The 21,761-nt window shown below is 45.5% G+C and overlaps 1 protein-coding gene across 1 annotated transcript in view; it reads right to left on the bottom strand.

Moving 5' to 3' along the window:
• Positions 1–21,761, bottom strand: part of LOC130109178 (ELKS/Rab6-interacting/CAST family member 1-like) — a 209,018-nt gene that overhangs the window by 114,537 nt on the left and 72,720 nt on the right. The window contains exons 9-15 of the mRNA XM_056275934.1: positions 19,889–19,981; positions 17,782–17,949; positions 16,087–16,254; positions 11,462–11,599; positions 8,113–8,253; positions 6,248–6,388; positions 3,255–3,448 (exon numbers count right to left, since the gene is read on the bottom strand). Of these exons, the coding sequence (XP_056131909.1) occupies positions 3,255–3,448; positions 6,248–6,388; positions 8,113–8,253; positions 11,462–11,599; positions 16,087–16,254; positions 17,782–17,949; positions 19,889–19,981 (1,043 nt within the window). The remainder of the gene's footprint in view (positions 1–3,254; positions 3,449–6,247; positions 6,389–8,112; positions 8,254–11,461; positions 11,600–16,086; positions 16,255–17,781; positions 17,950–19,888; positions 19,982–21,761) is intronic.

Genomic DNA, 21,761 nt, shown 5'->3' with positions numbered 1-21,761 from the left:
CTAGACAGAAAGACAGAAAAACAGAAAGACAGACAGACAGACAGATAGACAGACAGATGTGGAAGCAGGCAGGCAGGCAGGCAGGCAGGCAGGCAGGCAGGCAGGCAAGCAGGCCTCCAACAGGCAGGGAGAGAGGCAGGCAGGCAGGCAGGCAGGCACACGATCATAGACAAGCAGACAAGACAGATAGATAAAAACATAGACACCGGGTTCGAGTTACATGGGAGCGAGTGGGAGCTGAGCTCCCATAAGGAGGGTCTGAGCTCCCATAAGGAGGGTCTGAGCTCCCATAAAAGCAGTAAAATTATACATCTGTTGGATCACAAATAACGCATTTTTCAATGTAATGAGTATTTTTTACCTCAACAAGATAAATAAGCTAAAAGAAAAGATCTAAATGCACCATATTCTCTGAATGACAGACAGTATGGCTGCACTTCGCCACCACGGGGCGCTGTAGAATACTGTCGTACCATAACTATGCCTGTTGAGAGCACGCGAGCCGCAGATGTTCAAACACATTTGGAAGAAGAAGAAGCCACTACATGTATCAGCCAACATTATCTTTACACTATGAATAAGAAAGTGGTAGTATAGTGTTTGCTGTGTGTCTCATCCTGGCGCCGGGCCTGGGCTGGCACACCACGCTGTTGAAACTTCGTTGTCGCAATATTGCAGACATCTTGGACAGTTTCGGGTCATCGCAATCTACTTGATGCAATTGTAAGAGAGAGAGAGAGAGAGAGAGAGAGAGAGAGTGGGAGAGAAAGAGAGAGTGTTGGAGCACATAATGAGCAGTTAAGTCTCTCTTTCTCTCTCGGAAAGTGTACCCATTAGACTTATTTATCTATCCATCTCCGTCTCGACATTGGTTATTTTAGAGACCCCAACAAAGCTCAGATTATAACTCGAACCCTGCGTAGACAGACAGACAGACAGACAGACAAGACAGGGAGGGAGGAGCAGATAGCTGCAGTCGATAAAACAGACACAGCAGACAGATGCAATAGATAGCTCGACAGACACACCGGCAGACAGGTAGACAGACAGAGACAGAAAGAGCGGGAGAAATAAAGAGTCGTTATTGCAGTTGTTTTTAAAGAGAACAAAGAATGGTCTCTCCATCTCTCTGGTGAAAGTGAAACCATCTTTTACTCTCAGCAGCGTGTTAAACTTGAGCAGGCGAGCACCCGACACTGAAAGTGAAAAGGGGGGGGGAGGACGAACCAAGTGCAGCGTGAAAAACTTCTGCACCAAAGCCACATGATGAAAGAGTTGCATCACTGAAATCAATGTATGCTCAGAAGAGTCTGACACAGACACTGGTACCAGGCCCAGCCCTCTCCGTTGGCCTCATTTAGCAAGCTGCAGACAGTAGGGGAGGCTCTGCACAGACACGGGGCTGATGGAGCTGCTGACTAATGCTGGGTCAACGCTACCTATGCAGAGATAAGACAGAACAGTGAAATAACTCTCATACTGTACTTTCTGCGTTGTGACCCAGTTTCTTCTTCTTCTTTTTTTTCCCCCCTTTTTTTGCATGGTTCTCTAAAAGCCTACTCTTCTTTTTGATCCAAGATGGCGGTGAGCTGAGTGAAGTGTCTGGAACGGGGCCTGTTGTTGCAACTCTGTCATTGTAATGGCTCAGATGGTCATTGTTAGTGAGCGTATGCAGCTCCGTCCCATGTGGAAAAGGCTTTAAATCACGATTTGAAAACAGCCCTTACAATGTAGCCATTGTCTTATTCTTGTTTCATTTTATTGGTTTTTTTTTTATAGCTACCATATGAGATGAAAACTGCAGGAGAATTAAGTCATACAAAAGTTTCAAAACATTTCGCTTGCCCTACACTTAACAGCAGCTGGCTATGGGTACGCGTATCAATCTGTGCGCGCAAATCGTTTTTCAGCCGAGTTAAAGGTCGATTATCAAATAATTTGCAATAACATGGATGGAGTGAAAAGCTATATCACTCCTCATTCTGCTGGACTCCATTGCAGTTGTCAGTTGTGCAAGCAGAGAGCAGACTGAGCATCACTTACAGAACCGCAAGCAAGGATGATTGTTTTTGACTGACGCGCTGTTTATTTTCACAGTCATTTTCTTCCCATGGGGAATCCTCATAACATAAGAACAATGAATCATTTAGCAACTATTCATCCCTAATAAGTCAGCAGGTAGGCCATCATTCCCACTGCTGCTGCTGAACGGCATACGCAGCCGTTGGGTACCGTTCAATTTGACGCGACTTTTCAACATGGGAGTGGCGGCTATTACGAGTGCTCTTATATACCCCATTCGGTGACAGGCAGACTTGAGCTGTCGTGCAGTGGTCAGACTGGCTGCCTGACTGACAGGACCACGAGCCACTCACGTGCCCAGGTAGTCCCATACCAGCCCGCCCACTGGCTGAGGGGGGTCAGAGGCTTGTTGTCGTGACTGCTGAGAACGCCACAGATGAGAGGGGGGAGGAGGATGCCTGGGATGTCGCGCACACACACACACACACACACACACACACACACACACACACAATGTACACACGCACACTCACACATACACATATTTATGTGTACGCGTGGACAATTGAAGCATTAAGGAGGAGGGAGTAGTGATGATGGAGCATGGAGACATGATTTAGTATAGACGGATAATGAACAAGAGGTAGAAGAGATGAAGGTGAACCAAGAGGAGGGAAGACAAAGAGACAGACAGACGTCAAGATGTGGAGGGGGGGGAGGGACAGAGAAGGGGGGGGTGAGAAAAAGGTAGAGCTATGGGATTAGAAATAGTAAAGAAGTTTTGGCACAGACTTCAGAAGAACCCAATATGGCTTCAATCTAAATCCTTCAGGACTGGAAAATCCCTGCAATGGACCATCCAGCAAGACTTAAAGTGTGGACAAATTCAAAATCTAAATGTTTTATGGTGCTTTCATTTCATAATAGCAGATGAATGTGTCATAACTTGGCTTGTTGTTTTGTGTTTGTTTTCCACTAAGCTTAAGAAAGGAGACGGTTGCAGGATGGGTAAATGGCACAGATAAAAAGAACAAAACAGTTCCAAGGACAGTCTCTCTCACCTCTAGTCTGGAGATCTTTCTATTCATGCCACTAAGTATTGTTATTATCTACCCACCTCCAGATCAATAGCACCCATCCGCAGTGACGGCATCCATATCAATCACCGGCATCCATGAAGCTACCTACCCACAGCATCTCTCTCTCTCTCTCTCTCTCTCTCTCTCTCTCACCTCTCCAGCTCATGGATCTTTTTATCCTTGTCGTTCTTTTCATTTTCCATCTCTCTCAGGATCTCCAGCAGCCGTTCCACTTCCGACTGGGCCTTCCCGGCATCCTCTCTGTGCCGGGTCACCTCCTGCTCCAGAGAGGCGATGCGATCGGAGAGTTCGGCACTTGCCTGGGACTCGGCTGCTGCATTCTGGGCCTGAAGCAGATATTAGCCGTTAATATAAAATATTGGTTGTTAGTGTGAAGACATCCCAGTCACACAAGTAACGTCTGATGCCGGTTTCACGAGAAGGTAGTATAAAAATAGCATCTTAACAGACCGAGTCCTTTACATTTCAGAGGCACTGCATAGTGACCACTATATGAAGACTATACAGAATTTTGTTTTTCAAAAAGATGAAATTTGGCGATGGAGATCTAAAGGTCGATTTGCATTGACCATTACAACACAGGAATCACAACACAGATTCACAGATGCAAAAAATAAAAGTAAATAAATAGCTGGCATGTTGCACACACACATTTTCAGCGCACAACGCGTAGATCATAGAAATAATAAATGTGAACGTTAGCAGTGACACAGAGCAGGGATTGTGCAGGACTCTACAGTGCAATGCATGAGAGATGTACGCAATGGTCAGCATTACTTTATGTGAAGGTGTGTGTGGTGGATGTATGTGTCAAAGTGTGTGCATGTGTGTTGTGTTGTGTGTGTGTATGTGTGTGTGTCGGGGGCTGTTTATTGGTAACATTATTGGAAGTGACATTTCAGTCACCCTCTTTGGATGATTTGGTGTCAAGGGGTTGGGCTGGTTCCCATAATGATGGCCAAGACTTTTACCTCATCCAGTCTGACACAAATAAACACACACACACACACGGACGAACCCACACCCACCCATGTACACACACACATGCATTTTAAAAGAACACCTGTCGAACACACAAGATACTCTGGCCACTTCTAACTCCAACGCTGAGCAACCCAAAATATACAAACGATAAAAGACTGAATATTATTCACTCTTTTTTTTTTCATGAAAAGAATCTATTTTCATATTTCGTTGGTCAGCCCTACACTTTTTTTTTCCAACATTTTATTTTTTTATGATGTCCTAGTTTCTTCAAAAGGGGCTCTAAGCTACCAGGTAAACAAAAAGGAGGCTGTGCGCTGTGTTGAGGTGCGGTCCCTGTCCTTTACTGTGCGGCCAGAGACGACACGCCGGACAGGACGAGACAAAGAAGAAAAGACAGAAGAAAGAGACGAAATAAAGAGAAAGAAAACATGAGCTTAGAGGTTTGAACAGCTGTGTGTGCTTCCCAGCTAGAAATGTTGCTCTTGGGAGAGAATAACCAACTCCGTGTGTGTGTTTGTGGCTAAAATGTTGTTCTTGGTACATTTCACAGTTTGTGCTTGTAAGTGTCTGTGTGTTTTATGTGCACGCACGTTGGTGTGTGCACGGGTTCGTGCAATGTGCATTACCTTAATTTGTTTGACCAACCGCCTGTCTGCGTGTGTGTGCACGGGTAAGCCTGGGTGGGTGGGTGGGGGTGTGTGTGTGTGTGTGTGTGTGTGTGTGTGTGTCCTCGGTCCACTGCGCATAAACTCTATTAGTTTTGGATGTAGACAAACGTCTTTACAGTTGTGTGTGTGTGTGTGTGTGTGTGTGTGGGGAGAGGAAATGTTCAAATGTCTGACTTTATTGTATCAAAATCGGTTTGGAAAAGACAAACATGGCAGAGGGAAAGACGGGAGAGGAGAGAGAGAGAGAGAGACGGACAGAGAGAGAAACCAAAGGAAAAGAGAGAAAGAGAGAGTGAGAGATGTGATGCCACGACTGGCGAGATCAAGGCAAAGGGGAGATATCTGAGGAAAGAGGAGAAAGAGAAGAAGACAGACAGAAAGATGTCGGCATCTGTAACAACAGAGAGAAAATTCGCACACTCGTGCACACGCACGCCCGCGCGTGCGCACACACACACACACACACACACACTGCGGTACTAACGTCATACATTTTTTTCGTCTCATTTTGCCAACTGAAAAAGAGCGAAGAAAGCAAGTATCGAGAGACGCCAAAGCCGACTTGACATCCTTTCTTGCTCGCTCTCCCTCATGCGCACATGCACACACACGTGCACGGGGCACAAACACAATATAAGTGCTGCACACAAACAGGCAATCAAAGAGACACCACCCGTGTGCGTGTACGAACACAGGGTGTGGCGGTGGGGCTGTTTTCACTACTCTGAAAACGGCTGTAAGGTTGTCAGCGAGCCATCACACACACACACACACAAACACACACACACAGAGTTTTATAGGCTGCTGTGTGGGAGGGAACACACACATATAAAGAGTACATATACACAGCCGGTTGTTTGTCTTGGAAAACAGGTGAGGCAGAAGGAGAAAGTGGAGCGATGAGAAGGAGAGGGGTGGAATGGAGGCCAATAGCAAAGCAGAAGGTAGAAGTGATGCAAAGTTTGCAAGTTAAACTAATCGACTAATCAATCAAAACTAATTTGGGGCGTCCGTCGGGTTGAGGAGGTAGACCAACCAAGCTTGTTGCCTCGTCTGAGACACTTCTTGTTGCCTCATTGTGTGCGTGTCTGTTCAGGATTTGTAGAGTTATGCGTGTCTACATTCGCTTCCTATTTCTATTCAAAGTGTGGATTGAGGATTTCCAGGGTTGCGTTCACTTGTCGTGACTCCTTTACCCTTCCTGTTAGCAAAGTGGAATATCACGCCCCGGACTTCCCCCGTGTTCCCCTCTTTCCACTGAGGCGTGGTGTCTAAACATCGCACGCATTTCACCTGTTCTTGTTTTCGGGGCCGCCTGTCTGTGACTGAACGGTTGAAACTGGCGGAACGAGGCGAGCACCTGAAGCTCGAGTTTGGGCCCTCAAGTCTGGACCGTGAGTGAAGGTCGGAACGAGACATTTTAGGTATTGGGTGTGTGTACTGTGCCTATTGTCTTGTCTGCCAGCTAACCTTCTTTAGCTGGTTCTCAAGTTTCAAACACTCTTCTCGCTTCTGCTCCAGGCTGATCTCCAAACTCTTCAGCCTGTTGTCCTTCTTCAGAGCCCCTGAAGCTAGAGAGGACGCCTTCTCCTTCAGATCCAGCACCGATGTCTGAGGAGAGACAGAGGGCGAGAGAGCGAGAGAGAGCGAGAGCGGGAAAGAGACCTGTAATTTTACCCTCGACTGACAATACCAATGCATGCAGACTACAGAGCATCACGTTTGACGGCGATCCGGTCAGAGAGACATAGCTAGTTACACCCAAGGATGATTATTTTTAGGAACGTGTATATATTACCGTTTTTGGACGAAACCACACGTCGGAAAAGGGTTTTTAGGAATGAAGAAAAGAATGCGTGTCATGGGATATGTTGGCGAAACACGTGGATTTTCAAAATTTAGCTAATGGGATTGTAACAAGACTGAAGGTGGAGAGAAGTATTGGGGTGGAGGGTAGTGAGGGGACTCATATATATAAACAGATTGGGAGACATTTTCCCTTTTCTATGATTCACGTTCACAGTTTCTCAGCACCAGATCATTTCTTCCCTCTCTCCGTCTTCGATTTGGTCTCTGTAATCCCCTTCAATCCGTATACTCCCCAAACAATTACCACTGAGGTCAACTCTGTTAACATTCAACTGCTCCTCTAGATTTGCTGTGGCCAGAAGTGTAATGACGTGGTTGCACTGGTCAGCCCCGAACAAGCACACATGCACCAACCTGAGGCAGGGAGGGGCTGGGAAAAACCTTATGCATAAATACCCCTTTGCTAGATCCACAAAGGATTAAAAAATTATCCATATTTAGGGACCGTTGAGGAGAGGATAAGGGGAGAGGAAATCCACAGTGAATCTCCTCGAGTCTGGAAGACATGGACGGCTCTTTTCCTTTTGTCCGCCAACTTGCTTTGTTTTGAAGAGCAACACAATTAAAAGCAAAGAGCGACAGAAAGAAGCCTGCCTACGTGTGTACATGCGAGTATGTGCGATTTTGTGTCGCTGCACATGTTAACATGCACGTGCCCATGCCGTGCATGTATGAACGGAGACTTTCCATGCTTCTGTGCACAAATTATGTGCACGTACGTGTGTGACTGTATGTACCTTTTTACTTTAAAAAGGAGCACAGTGAAGACTCCAGCATCAGACTCAGAGTTTTCCCAGGCTGGGTCCAGTTTGTAGTAATCTGAGTGTTTTCGCCATCGTTTCGTTGCAGTAGTGGTTTAGGGGTAATTTTTGGTTCTGGTTGTTTTACAATTATAATGTTTATCCTTTCCTCTGGCAGGGGGCAGTGGTACCACTCTTGTCGTTGTGGTTTACCACTGCTGAGGGAATATAGAGGAGCCGGTGCTGACAAAGTACCAGCTCCCTGCGATGGTTGCTCCTCTTTCATTTTTAATCTACATCCTCTAGCATGTGTATACGTGTGTGGAAACAAGCCCAGTTGGTCCTAGCAAGAAGAAGTCTGGACCATGCACTGTTTCCATGGCTGTGGAAGCTGCACATTGTTGCCAAGGAAACCTTTTTGATTGTCGTTACTCAATGTTGAGACCTTAGACAAAATAATAATAATAATAATAATAATAATAGACCATGGACCTTTCCATTTATTATTATTCAGGTTGAAGCTTGTTTGAGAGAGCCGGGGGGGGGGGGCCTTCAACTGTGTGTGTTTGAGAGTGTCTATTGATGTTTATATGTGCTGTCTATATAGTCCAGTACCTTTGTGAGGGTATAAAAGAGCATATGTACCGTATCTGTGTACACGAGAAAGTAAAAAAAAGAAAAAAAGAAGCTGGTAACTAAAAAAAAAAAAAAGAAAAAAAAAGGTACCTCTCGGTCAGCCAGGTCAGCCTGCAGCTGGGAGACCTTCTGCCTCAGCTCCTTCAACTCCTTCTTGTTGGAGTCCATCTCTTCCCCCTTTTCCCTCTCCTCCCTCTCCCGCTGCTCTTTCAGCCGTTCGATGATTCGCTCCTGGGGGGGGGGGGGGTAGAGAGAGAGAGAGCGTGCGAGCGAGCGAGAGAGAGAGAGAGAGAGAGAGAGAGAGGAAGAAGGAAGGAGTTAAGAGGCAAATATGCAGTGGAGTGATGCAGAATTGATGGAAAAGAGGAGTAAGAGTAAAGGGTGGGGGAGACAAAGAGGAATGGGTGATGGGAGAGAGAGAGGTGTGGACAATGTTAAGGGCAGAGGAAGATGGGGGGGAAAACGGTTGGAGATGAGGGGGTAGAAAGAGAGAGAATAAGGGAGATAGTGGGAATCGAAAGAGAGCGGGATCAAAGGGGAGGAAAGGTGACAGAAATACAAATAAAATTTGGGCGAGAGGGGGGGGGGCGGAGAGGATAAAATCACCTCATAGCAAAAAGAGTCATTCCCAGTCACTTGGTATCAAATTCCTATACTAATAACAGTCATATTAAAGTTTATGTCTATGGCAACTTTGACAGGATTTAACAGCCAGCAGTGATTTTAGACTCATAATACATTCTGGCATGAGATTAAGTCCTCACAACCACTAAAACATTACAGACATTCTCGCTTTGAAACACCATAGAGGCCGACTCAGTCAAAAGTTCATATACACAATGGCAGCAAAATGTATATGTTGGCTGTCCATAGCACATACGTGTGTGTGTGTGTGCATGTACACGAGTACATGTGTGTGTGTGTAAACATGTGTGACCTACAGCAATGAACTGCGGGAATCAAATGAAGCAAACCGATTTGAAACATGAAGTACTGTTACACCATGTGTGTGAGAAAGAAAAGACTGGAAAAAGAGATAAAGAAAAAAAAACACAAAAGATTGAAAGAATGAGATAAAGAAGGGAAGAACAAAAGAGAAAGTGATAAAGAAAGAAAGAAGGGGAAAAAAGAAAGAAATCAAGCTAACAGAAAAAAAACAAAAACGGCAGAAACAACAAGTGAAAGTTAAAAAAAAAACAAAAAAAAAAAAACAGTGTAATTCCAATGGGGGTTGTGGGCCACCACAGCCAGCCAACACTCACACATCAAGCTGACACCCCGAATATTAGTCACTGGAGCCCAGTCACTGGACAATTAATACTGCCTGGACCCATTTCCTCTCTGTCGCTGTCTATTTCTGTGTATATTCGAGTGTGAGAAAGACAGTCAAACACACACACATACACACACACACACACGCGCACGCACGCACGCACGCACGCACGCACAATTGCAGGGCCCTTACACTGGACCCTCCATAATTCATTACTTCCTGAGGGTCTCGGCGCGGCCTGGCGGAGCATAGGAGTGGCTGTGTGAACATCAGCAGCACAACTACAATAAAGGTCAACGTCTCAGCTAAACGCAGGGCGAGGAATCATGAATGATAAACTGTTTGGTTATTGATCGAGGTCCCGCTCTTCAAATCTCATCCCCGTTGGGACGCCCGTTGACATCTCAGACCTTTAGATGTGTATGAATAGGAGGATTGAAATGCTTTGGAGAAAAAAAAGCTCACCATGTGGTTTCTGGTTATACTTTCGTTATTCAGAATTGAATGCTGTTATGGCTTTATGGCTCTACTTGTGGGACTTGGACAACTTGGGCGTACATGTCTATACAACTCTTAGACCCCCATTTACACCTGGTCTCATCTGTATCTGGATGCTAGTGGACATATGATATGTGGATGATGAGCAATCTCATCACAGCCTTTGCATTTATACCCGGTGTGCAGTGCATGACTTCTGGCTGACGGCAGAGTGTCTGCACTATGTCTGCACTGTGATCAGATCTCAGTTTTCATTCTACTGTCATTTCGACACACTTTTGTCATCAAAAAACAACTACCAGGGGCATCCAGGTAGCATAGCGGTCTATTCCGCTGCCTACCAACACGGGCATCAGCGGTTCGAATCCCCGTGTTACCTCCGGCTTGGTCGGGCGTCCCTACAGACACATTTGGCCATGTCTGTGGGTGGGAAGCCGAATGTGGGTATGTGTCCCGGTCGCTACACTATTGCCTCCTCTGGATGGTCGGGGCACCTGTTCGGGGGGGAGGGGGAACTGGGGGGAATAGTGTGATCCTCCCATGAGCTATGTCCCCCTGGCCAAACTCCTCACTGTCAGGTGAAAAGAAGCGGCTGGTGACTCCACATGTATCAGAGGAGGCATGTGGTAGTCTGCAGCCCTCCCCGGATCAGCGGAGGGGGTGGAGCAGCGACCGGGACGGCTCAGAAGAGTGAGGTAATTGTCCAGGTACAATTTGGGGGGGGGCTATAAAAACAAATTTGGAAAGTCAGACGCATCAGAAACAGCGAGTTGCTTTGCTGCAGGCTTACGTGTGAGTGCTTTGAACATAAAAACAGAGAGCTGGGTGAGTCTGAGTAAAGACCACCCTTCCACCTGACCTGCAACACGTTTAGCATCTGGATGTGGGCATGACGTGTCTACTGGCTGGGCTGTACTGTCTCACTAATGCAGGCACACTTCATAGACTGCACTTACCCCCGGCTGACTTGAGCTGATCTGATCATAACAGCTTTCCATAAGCACCAGCTGCTGCCGGCCAAACAGCCGAGTACTCATGTAAGTCCAGCCGGTTACTCTGATATATTAACTTCTGATTCTAATAAAATAGTTCTGATCAACAAGTTGCGATTGTCTATGCGTGCACATTCACTAGCCACTAGTGTCCGATTCAAAACAACGTGAGCATGATGACGGACAAACGTGCCTATCTGTCTGTATCAGTCCCACCCCCAGGTGCACTATATGAATGTGTGTGTGTGTGTGTGTGTGTGCACAACTGGCTGAGAGGTTGTGTCTTGCCGCTTCAGTTTTTGACAAATATTAGCAAAATAATCGTTGACAAGACACGGTAAGAATTGCATTGACTGCACAGACAGGGGGTGGCATGATGGCGCAGTGGTTAGCGCGGTCGCCTAACAGCAAGAAGGTTCTGAGTTCGAGCCCCGGGGTAGTCCAGCCTTGGTGGGTCGTCCCGGGTTATCCTCTGTGTGGAGTTTGCATGTTCTCCCCGTGTCTGCGTGGGTTTCCTCCGGGGGCTCCGGTTTCCTCCCACAGTCCAAAGACATGTAGGTCAGGTGAATTGGCCGTACTAAATTGTCCCTAGGTGTGTGTGTGTGTGTGTGTGTGTGTGTGTGTGTGTGTGTGTGTGTGTGTGTGTGTGTGTGTGTGTGTGTGTGTGTGTATGTACCTTTTCAGCCAGAGCCTCCTCCAGTGTTCCCAGTGCTGTGTCAGTGTTAGAGGTGTCTGTCTGTAAAGATTTGACTCGCTCCTTCAGGCCGCCCAGCTGTTTGTCTTTATCCCTCAGCTGATCCTGCAGGTTCTCTATCTGGAGATGGAGAGAGAGAGAGAGAAAGAGATACAAACAAAAAGAGAGATGGACAAATTGACTGAGTTTCAGTGCAAAATTTGAGTACATGGTTGCTGAACTTCTCTGATGAATTCAACAGCTCCCCCCTAAACACACACACACACACACACACACACACACACACACACACACACACACACACACACACACACACACACACACACACTATATATATATACTATATATATATATAGAGAGAGAGAGAGAGAGAGAGAGAGCGCGATGGGAATATAGCTCAAAAAAGTGAAGAGCAACAGATTTTTGTGCAAAAAAGTTTTCTTTTTACACATCACTGACATCACCCCTTTAGTAAGTAATGCATTTTATGGGGGGGGAAAAAAAACAAAACTGAGAACCAGAAAGCTGCTCCAAATTAAAGCGTGACACAGATCAGGTCACCGAGGCGGCTGTTTATAATCCAGAAAATCGGATTTTAATTTGTTAGTATCAAACATTGATAGGGGATTATTGGAAGGGGAGTGCAAGCCCGTGTCCAGAGCAGGGATCTAAATGTTAAGTCCTCTCACACAACTTCTACGAGTGTTTCGTTGTGGTCGAAGTGAGCCCGGTGTGAGATAGTGCAACAACAACGGCCGTCTCGGCTGCACGCAACGTGGCTGCGTGAAGGTCCCTTACATGACACACGTTTTGGAAACCTTCTTTTAACACCCAGCTTAAGTCCACAATATACCATAAAATGAGCTATTCACACCCACAACTGTATCTCTCCCTCTCTTTTTCCCTCCGCTTCCATTCAGGGCCCCACATATCACCCCTCCCTCTCCCCATCTCTCCCTCTCTCCCCATTTTGTTTTTCCTGTCTCCCTCTCTATCTCTCTTCTATTTCCTCTCACAGCGATTTGGTAGCAGATTAGTTTTCTGCTGAAACACAGAATCAGCAGAAATAACAAAAGAACTGACCCTTACCCCAAAACCCGAGTAAGTGTGTGTGTGTGTGTGTGTGTGTGTGTGTGTGTGTGTGTGTGTGTGTGTGAGCGAAAAAGTAGCCAAGAGAAAGTTTAAGATAAAAAAAAAAAATTGTCGACTTTACATTCTTCATTAAAAGAATGAACGGAACAAAATGTCAGTACAGAGATGACAAATAAGGAATGAGGTAAATGAGAGACAGAGAGAGTGAGAGAGAGAACAGATGGCAGAGGAGACGAAGGAGTTGTGGGATCTTATGTACTGCCCTGTTATGAGTGCATCTAGGTAGTAAAGTAGAATTATTACTCTCCCTCATCCTCTCTCTGGCTCTCTCTCTCCCTCCTCTTCCTCTCAGAGAGGAGTTAAACTAGAGATTAACAGCCTGCCACAGAAACCAACATCCAAGGAAAAAGACTCAGACTGGTATGTGACCTCTGACACGAGCAGGTGGACAGACTCCGCTGGGACACCTTCATTTACTGTAGCACACAGTTTGTGTGTGTTTGACTAAGTGTGTGTCAGAGAAAGTGTGTGTATGTGAGTGAATGGGGGGAGGGGGGCCTTGTGAGTGTCTGTGGACATGAGTCTGTATGTATATGACTGTGTGTGTGTGTGTGTGTGTGTGTGTGTGTGTGTGTGCGCGTGCATGAGGAGAAGGTCTCCGGAAAATTTCCAGCACTACATTAATCAACTGTCCACCTGACAGCTTGACTGACAGCTCCTTGTGTCCCTCTATCTCTCCTACTCACTCTCTCGCTCGCCATCATAAACATAAACACACACACACACACACACACACACACACACGCACACACACACACAGATACTTTGCAACAAAGACCATGTAACCTTCACCGGCACTGACAAAGAAATATCTCTTGTGCTCTCACACGCACTTGACATTGAGACCGAGTGAGACTCTTTGATCCTATCTGCACTTCTTCAATCTGACAACTGCTGGATGCTAAGCATAGGTTCACACACACACACACACACACACACACACACACACACACACACACACACACACACACACAGCTAGAGAGAGAGAGAGAGAGTAATACCACATGATTCCTCCACAAAAATATATTCTGACACAAATGACAGTTAAATATAATCACAAAAATCACGTGTTCATCTTAAGGGCAGGAAGCAGAAAGTGAGTTAGAGAAACGTTGATAGTGAGGACGTGGATGGCGATGAGGGAGGCAGGAGGAAGAGGAGGTGGGGGGAGAGAATGTGTAGGGAGGAAACAAAAGAGACTCATGTCATGCTGTCATATCTACATCTCATCAGTCACAGAGGATGCCGGATCAACACGTATGGAGGGAGGGTGGGGGGGAGGTTTGGGCCGGAGACAACTGGAGGGGCTCAGCCTCGATACCAGTGATGGCCGAGTGCCCCGCAAATGTGCCCTTGGGCATGGAGGTTGTCAGCTAAATGACTGAGCTGGAAATTTAACATGTGCGTTGTCTTCGTATAGCCACGGGAAAGGAGACAGGAAAAAGAGACAGGGATACTTCTAGTTAATTCATATGTTTAAACATAACATATATTTACTCTGAAAGAAGAGGGAAAGGGGAATGACAAATGTGCAGGCGAGATAAAGAATTCATCCCCTTTTTCTATCTCTCTCCAAATCTCTCTCATTACTCCTTCTCACAAGGATTGCATGTCTCACTCTCTCTCTTTCTCAGGTATCCCTCTGTCTCTCTCTCTCTCTCTGGTCTCCCTCTCGTCTCTCGCTCTCCCTCTCTATCTCTGGTCTCCCTCTGTCTCGCTTTCTTTCTCTGGTCTCCCTCTGTCTCGCTCTCTTTCTCTGGTCTCCCTCTGTCTCTCTCTCTCAGGTCTGTCTCTCTCTCTCTGGTCTCCCTCTGTCTCTCTCTCTCTGGTCTGTCTCTCTCTCTCTGGTCTCTCTCTGTCTCTCTCTTTCTCTGGTCTCCCTGTCTCTCTTTCTCTTGTGTCCCTCTGTCTCTCTCTTTTTCTCTCTCTCTCTCCCTCCCTCTCTCTCCCAGACAGTGAATCCCATTCTATTTGAAGTAGGCAGGGGTCATCATTTATTGAACGAGAGGAACTCATTAGTATGCATCTGATTTCAAACACATTCACTCTGTCTCTCTCCTCCCCTTTCCTTTTTTCTTTTATCGTTGTCTGGCAATCTGTCTGACAACCTATCCGTCTGTCTGTCTGTCCGTCTGTCCGTCTGGCATCACGGCCGTCTGTTTGACCGGCTGCATCAGGTAGCCTCTCTCACTCTCTCTTCATGCAAATGACAACTGGCCTCTCTCTGACAACAGGGAGGTGGAAACAGCACAGGGAGAAAGTGAGGGCTAGCGAGAGAGAGAGAGAGAGAGAACTGGAGAAAAAGAAAGAGAGGATGAAGAAATAGTGCTGTGATTCTGTACCCAGATACACAATCCATTTGAAGTCAGGGGGATCCAAGGACAGCATATTGCACTATCATCCATGCAGCGCTAAACAACTGTTTTCTTTATGCTTTCTTATGACAAACCCCCCACTCATTCATTCATGTATCCATCCATCCCTTCAACATTCATCAAGTTATTCCTGCTTTTCACTCTCTGTCTTAGTCTCTCTCTCTCTCTCCCTTCTCTCTCTCTCTCCTAGAATGTGTCTTGTGAGAGTAAGTGTGTCCAAGAGAATGTGTATGTGTGCATGTGTGTGCGTGTGTGAGCGTGCATGTGCCATGTGCTCGCACACATTAGACTGTAGAGACAAGGGTCACTGCAGCCCATCCATCTAGCTGACAGCATTGCCATGGGGATGGACAAATATACATACACACAATCGCACACATTTACTGTCAATATGCAAAATAAATCTCTAACCACCTGCGACTGTATGAATGTCTGCTATCTGTCTGCCTCTTTACCTGTCTGTCTGCAACACCTCTTTCCTAAGTGTCTAATTAGTTTCTGCTCAAAATCAGTTCCCAATACCCAGTGTCATACAGCCACCTAGTGGTCAGAAGACTACATGACAAGATGCCTTTTTTTAGGGTCACACCATTGCGCTTGCATTCTGCAGGACTGCATGAGTTGAGAGTTGAGAGTTAAATGCAGAGCGTGTGCACACGAGCAACTTTCACACATATGTGTACGTGGATGCATATTTGTGTTAATATGTGTGTGTGTGTGTGTGTGTGTGTGTGTGTGTGTGTGTGTGTGTGTGTGTGTGTGTGTGTGTGTGTGTGTGTGTGTGTGTGTGTGTTTGTGTGTGTGTTTTCCAACCCTCTTACTCTTGCTTATCAGAGATCCCTGTGTCGCTACATTTTGAACATGTTCCCTGAAATTCAGCCATACTCCCGAAGTCAGATAAGTGTGTTTGTGTACATGTGTCTGTGTTTGTGTGTGTGCAAGTGTATGTGTCTACCTAGCCAACATATTCTCTCTCTCTCTCTGTGAGAGATTTACATTCCTTTCCTTGGAGATATCCCATGTGAATGTCTGTGTGTGGGTTTTTGTCTCCTCGTGTGCTTGTTGTGTGGTTCCTAGTACCTTCTTCTGCAGCACGTTGACTTTGCGCTCCTTGACATCCAGCATGTCTTTCAGGTCCGTGATCTCGCCGCTCTGCGTGCCCTTCTCCTCTGTCAGCTCTGAGATCTGCTGGCTCTTCTTACTGAGGAGGGACTCCTTCTCCTCCAGACGGAGACGCAGCGCGTCCACCTAGCCACAGACACACACACACACAGATTCGATGTACAGGTGACTGTAATTGTGACTAAAGTGTGTATTCATCCATGTGTTTGTGTGTTGTCTACTACAATAAAAGTTCTAATTTAGTTCCATAGTGATTGTCGTTGCCTGTTGGTTTAATTCAGTTCATTCTATCTGTCCTCAAAACTCGTTTTCTTTACATGGGTACACACACACTGTCTGTAATATAATAAGTCTGTTTTGAGGATGTCGCTGACTCACTGTCTAGATGCACTTTAACATTATTATTTATTTTTTTTGCTAGAAGTAGTTTTGGGTGCAACAGTAATAATGTTAGTCTGTGGCACAGCAGGTTACTGTTGTTTTACTGTGAGTGGCGATGGTTGGATTTGTCATTTTAATGGGATTTTGGAGATGTAATTCTAAAGATGAGACTTTATGAGATCATGTCACTGTATATCCACACTTGTTCTGAAAATGGCTGTATGCAATGTGGCTCCTGCAGCTGTGCTTATCTATATAGGTCTGACTTGCTTTTACCCACTTACGCGCACAAAGCAGATGGACTGCACCCAGAAAAGATAGCAGAATTTGAGCCTGACTGCCGACATGTTGCAATAGACCAGATTTTTTCTTTTCTGGCAGTGAGTGACTACTTAAAAACAATGGCATACGTTTTATTGCTCTCAGATTGTACTAGTAGTCATATCTAGAGTATTATGACGCAGTATTATGACGCAGTTTGTATTACTGTAAGTTAATTTGTAAGTAAAGCATTTTGTTCCTAGGTTGTCATGGATTTTTTTTTCTCCCCAGTTGCACTCAGCTAATTACCCCACTCTTCCGAGCCATCCCGGTCGCTGCGCCAGCCCCTCTGCCGATCCGGGGAGGGCTGCAGACTACCACATGGCTCCTCCGATACATGTGGAGTCGCCAGACGCTTCTTTTCACCTGACAGTGAGGCATTTCACCAGGAGGATGTACGCTATTCCCCCCAGTTCCCCCTCCCCCCTGACCAAGCGCCCCGACCGACCAGAGGAGGCGCTAGTGCAGTGACCAGGACACATACCCACATCCGGCTTCCCACCTGCAGACACAGCCAGTTGTGTCAGTAGGGACGCCCGACCAAGCCTGAGGCAACACGGGGATTGGAACCAGAGAGCCCCGTGTTGCCTCAGGCTTGGTCGGTTAGGCAACAGAATAGACAGCTACACTACCCAGATGCCCCTGGATTTTTTTGTTGTTTTTTTTCAGGATATCTACATGCCAGTTTACAATTCTTGGGTGGTCGTAGTAGCAGTCGTGGTGGTGGTGGTATCACAGTCTGTAGTATAGCTGGTTGTTCCTTGGTTTTCGGTGACTTTTAGGTTACCTTCATGGCATTAAATGTCATGAAGGTAATCTCAAAGTCACCAGACAACAGTAAGTTTTATTGTTGTAACATTTAAGTTGTTGTGGTAGTTTAAGTAGTAGTAGTTGTTGCAGTTGTAGTGGTAACAACAGTAGTGGTGGTGGTATTTAACAGCATTACTGTACCTCGGTCTGTAGGATAGCGGCTCGCTGCTCCTTGGCGGTCAGTGACTCTTTGAGGACCTCTACGTGTTGTTTACTATCTGAGAACTGATTGTTCAGAGTCTCCAGCTTGGTCCTGAGGGCCAGCAGCTCGCTGTCTTTACGACTCAGATCCTGCTTCGCCTGGTCCATCTGAGCGAGCGAGCGAGCGAGCGAGTGAGCAAGGAAAAAAGAGAGAAAGAAGGTGGGGGGGAGAGGCTTAGTGTTATGATATCTTTTTGCTAAAAGGCACTAAGATACACTTATCTAACTGAGTGCTCTCTTGAGACTGCATATTTAAGTCTTAGCCAAAATTAAGGACACAATTATGGTGGAGGTACCACTCTTGCTCCATCACCCTGTAAAACCACAGCCTTCTACTGCTGGACACTGAGCAGAAACACGGGACTATTGTGGGTTACAGTGGCTTGCTCAAGGGCAAAACACAATCGTTGTTGCAAGGAAAGGAGAGCAATACCAATTTGCTTTCCCTGCCTAAATGAAATAAACAAAGACATTTCAGACCAAACAGGCTGCAGTCTTCCAAAATGGCTACTTCTACAAATACAGCCACAATAATTATGATAGATGCAATTTTAGGACACTTAGGTGTTTTTTTTTTGTTTTGTTTTTTTGGTTTTTAAATAGATGCTGCCAGACAGTATGAAAAACTTGGAACAGGCTTACATCGTCATTTTCTCCTGGAAAGCAAAGCAGTCTGTCAGACACACATCTAGAAATGCAGTGCTGTGTTAACCTCCATTAATACAGTATATAGGTCCAATACTGTACCTGAGTGTTGGGGTCATTTCTCTTTCTGTTAAGTCGAATAATGAAAAAACAATAGTATAAAGAAAAATGTATCATCGCCAAAGCTGTCAGAATCCTTCATTCATCCTTCATCATCTTAATAAAGTGACTGAAAAAAGAATGGACCCAAACCATAAAGCAAACTCAGCTGTGTTGTTTATTTAGCCATTAGCCCAGGCATACATCCCTCTCGAGCAAACCACTCCAGATACTAGTTTAGAGCCTCATGCAAAAAATAGAGAGAGGAGCAGGTTGGTTACACGCATAGCACAGCCTAGCTAGCATAGCATAGCATTTCACAGCATGAAAGGTTAGCAGAGCTCTCGGCCAGAGGTCTGCAACCACTATCATTGTCAAGAGCCATTGTTCAGAGACAGAGATGTGTTTGTGTGTGGGGGGGGGGCAGTATTGATAGTTTAAGAATTGGCACACATCTACCTCTGTATTCTATTAATTCATTAATTGCTTGCAGGAACAGGAGGTCATCTGTCATCTTTCTTTTCAGCTATCAGCCTTTTTTTTCTATTCAAATTCTGTTGAAATCTAAGTCAATACATTATTTCTTAAAATGGGGCCACAATTTACTAAGATCTGCCCCTGCTTTTGCATCTCCACTATTTCTACCTTAACTTTAACTTGTATTTCAAATGATGCTGTGCCCTCATGTAAAAGTAACTAAAAACACACAGCGGAGATATCGTTTCCATCCTTACAAAGATTTCTGCATCTAATCTATTAAACGCTATAACGGTGTTTGCATAACGATTCATGTGTTTGCATCTTTTTTTGTTCAAGAGAGGTTTGGGCAACATGGTGCCAATGGTATAACATCTGGATTGCAACCCATCTCTTTCTGTCAATGACTTTTACAATGTAGTATTCACTGTGTGTTGGTCAATGTGACCAGATAAGTAGTTAGAAGATGTAGTGACAGTGGTGACTGAATAAATAAGCAGTCACAAGACAGACTTATGATTTGACGGGCATGCGATTAAACACACAGCCAAATAAAAATGAAGACATACAGTAATTTCCACATTGTTTCTAGCTGCTGCATTAACTGGAGTTCGTCAATTCACTCAACCCACAGTGAATTCTAGTTTTTGAGTTATTTTGCTCACTAAACTGCATGGTGATTCTACCATTACTCTACTGTGACTCTACTGGTTTTCTATTGAAGCAGCAGCCATCAGCCAGTCAACCTGAGAGAAAGAAAAGAGTGATGAAGGTCAAGAAAGAGAAAAAGAGGAGACAGACAGACACATAGATGTGTCTCTCTTACTGCAGACACCTCCTGCTGAAGCTGATTGGCTCGTTGCCTTAACTCCTCCTTCTCTGATTGGCTCTGATTTAGCTCCTCCTTCAGCTGCTCAACCTACCAGGAGAGGAGGGCGTTACCATGACAAAAAGCGTATCAGATGACATCACTGCCGATCAGCTCGCACAGACGAGCCAATCGCCAAGCTCCTAACATGCTGTGCAGATATTACTCCTAATAACTGCTATGGCTTGGTTAGCATAGACAAAATATTTGCGAAATTGTGTGTGTGAACACATGCACACACTATATTTTTTATACATACATAAATAGAAAACGTTTTGACATGGAGAGCCAAGGGCCAAAAAGCAAATTATATGGTGGGCTGTGAGAAGAAAAACCGTGTTAGGACATCGCAAAAATGGAACATTAACAAGTAGGCACTGATTTATACACTTTTAAAAAAAAAAATATTTCTGATTTTTCCCTTTTTTCTCCCAATTTAGTGGCCAATTGATCCCTATTTTAATTCAAACACCCACCCTCGTATTGCATGCGTTCGCCAACTGCATCTCTCCGGCCGGCAGTCTCGAAGGAAAGCGCCTCCCCACTTTCGTGACAAGGCGAATCCAAGCCGAACCACTGTTTTTCCGACACACACAGAGACGCATTCACATGACGAACACAAGCCGACTCCGCCCCCCTCCCGAAGACAGCGTTGCCAATGATTGCTGCTTCATCGAGTCCGGCCATAGTCGGATCTGGCGAGACCGGGGCGCGAACCCCAGTCCCCAGTGGGCAACTGCATCGACACCAAGCCGACGCTTAGACCGCTACGCCACCGCGGACCCTGATTTATACACTTTGTCTTGGTTTATCAGTCTACCTCGCCAAAACCAGATTAACCATGCTATAAATTACTTCCTTAATACTTCATCAAAATGGACCACTGGACTATTTTTGATAGAGAAGTTCCCCTTAAAGAAGCTGTTCTTGGAAATATTTTGGAAGTGGAGCAACTTTCACAAGCACAAACCATCACGGCTGACTTAGGAAGGCGATGCGGAAGTGCCTTGAGACATAGTCCTTCCAATGGCCGCTACATGCTGGCGCCAAAAAGACTTCAGTTGTATGGAAGTCAATGGGAACTTCTCTTGAGAAATACAATGCCACATTTGTTTTCCACACAAAGAGGGGTTCTCAATAGCTAATTTCACTTCTAATGTGTGTTTTGGTGGGGATTTTGAAAAATTTTCTTCCATAAAGAAGATGTTGTGGGAGTGCAGGAGTGAGGAAATGGAGAGATCGAGTCGAGTCAATTCCGTTTACTCGCCACACAAAACGACACCGATACAGCACAATCTTTCGTGGCAACCAGCTAACCGCTAGGCTGCTGCAAACATGGCTCCACCCCGGAAACTCAAAGCAGTGCCTACGTCAGCACTCTGAACATCTGCCTTAAAGGAGCAGCAGCCCCTGGTGAATCCACCCTCAATTGTGTATCACCACAATGTAAAGGCTTGAATATCGGTATGTCTTTATACATGCTCAATTATCCAGGTAAGGAAACCACGCTAAATAAAGGCTCTTCAGAAACCTATGAGTGACGTCACACATGCTCATTCACAGATGTTCACGAGATTCACCTCATGTAAAGGGATCACAAAGAGAGGATGGTCCAGTCTCAGCTTGTTAGACGGATCGAAGTTGGCAGCATATTTGAGACGTGACAGTACATTTGTAAACAGTGACCATGGCAGAGAAAAAAAATCCTGTGTATCCCAATGTAGCCGGGTGGTAAATCTGTTAAATATGTTAAATGTTTTTCCACTTAAATTTAGTATAGTTTAACTGTTAATATATGTAATTGTTACACTGTCAAGCCATGTAAAATGTC

This window comes from Lampris incognitus, chromosome 3, assembly GCF_029633865.1.
Source record: "Lampris incognitus isolate fLamInc1 chromosome 3, fLamInc1.hap2, whole genome shotgun sequence".
NCBI classification, from domain to species: domain Eukaryota; kingdom Metazoa; phylum Chordata; class Actinopteri; order Lampriformes; family Lampridae; genus Lampris; species Lampris incognitus.
The sequence above is the reverse complement of the archived record's forward strand: the minus strand, read 5'-3'. Positions and strand labels throughout refer to the sequence as shown.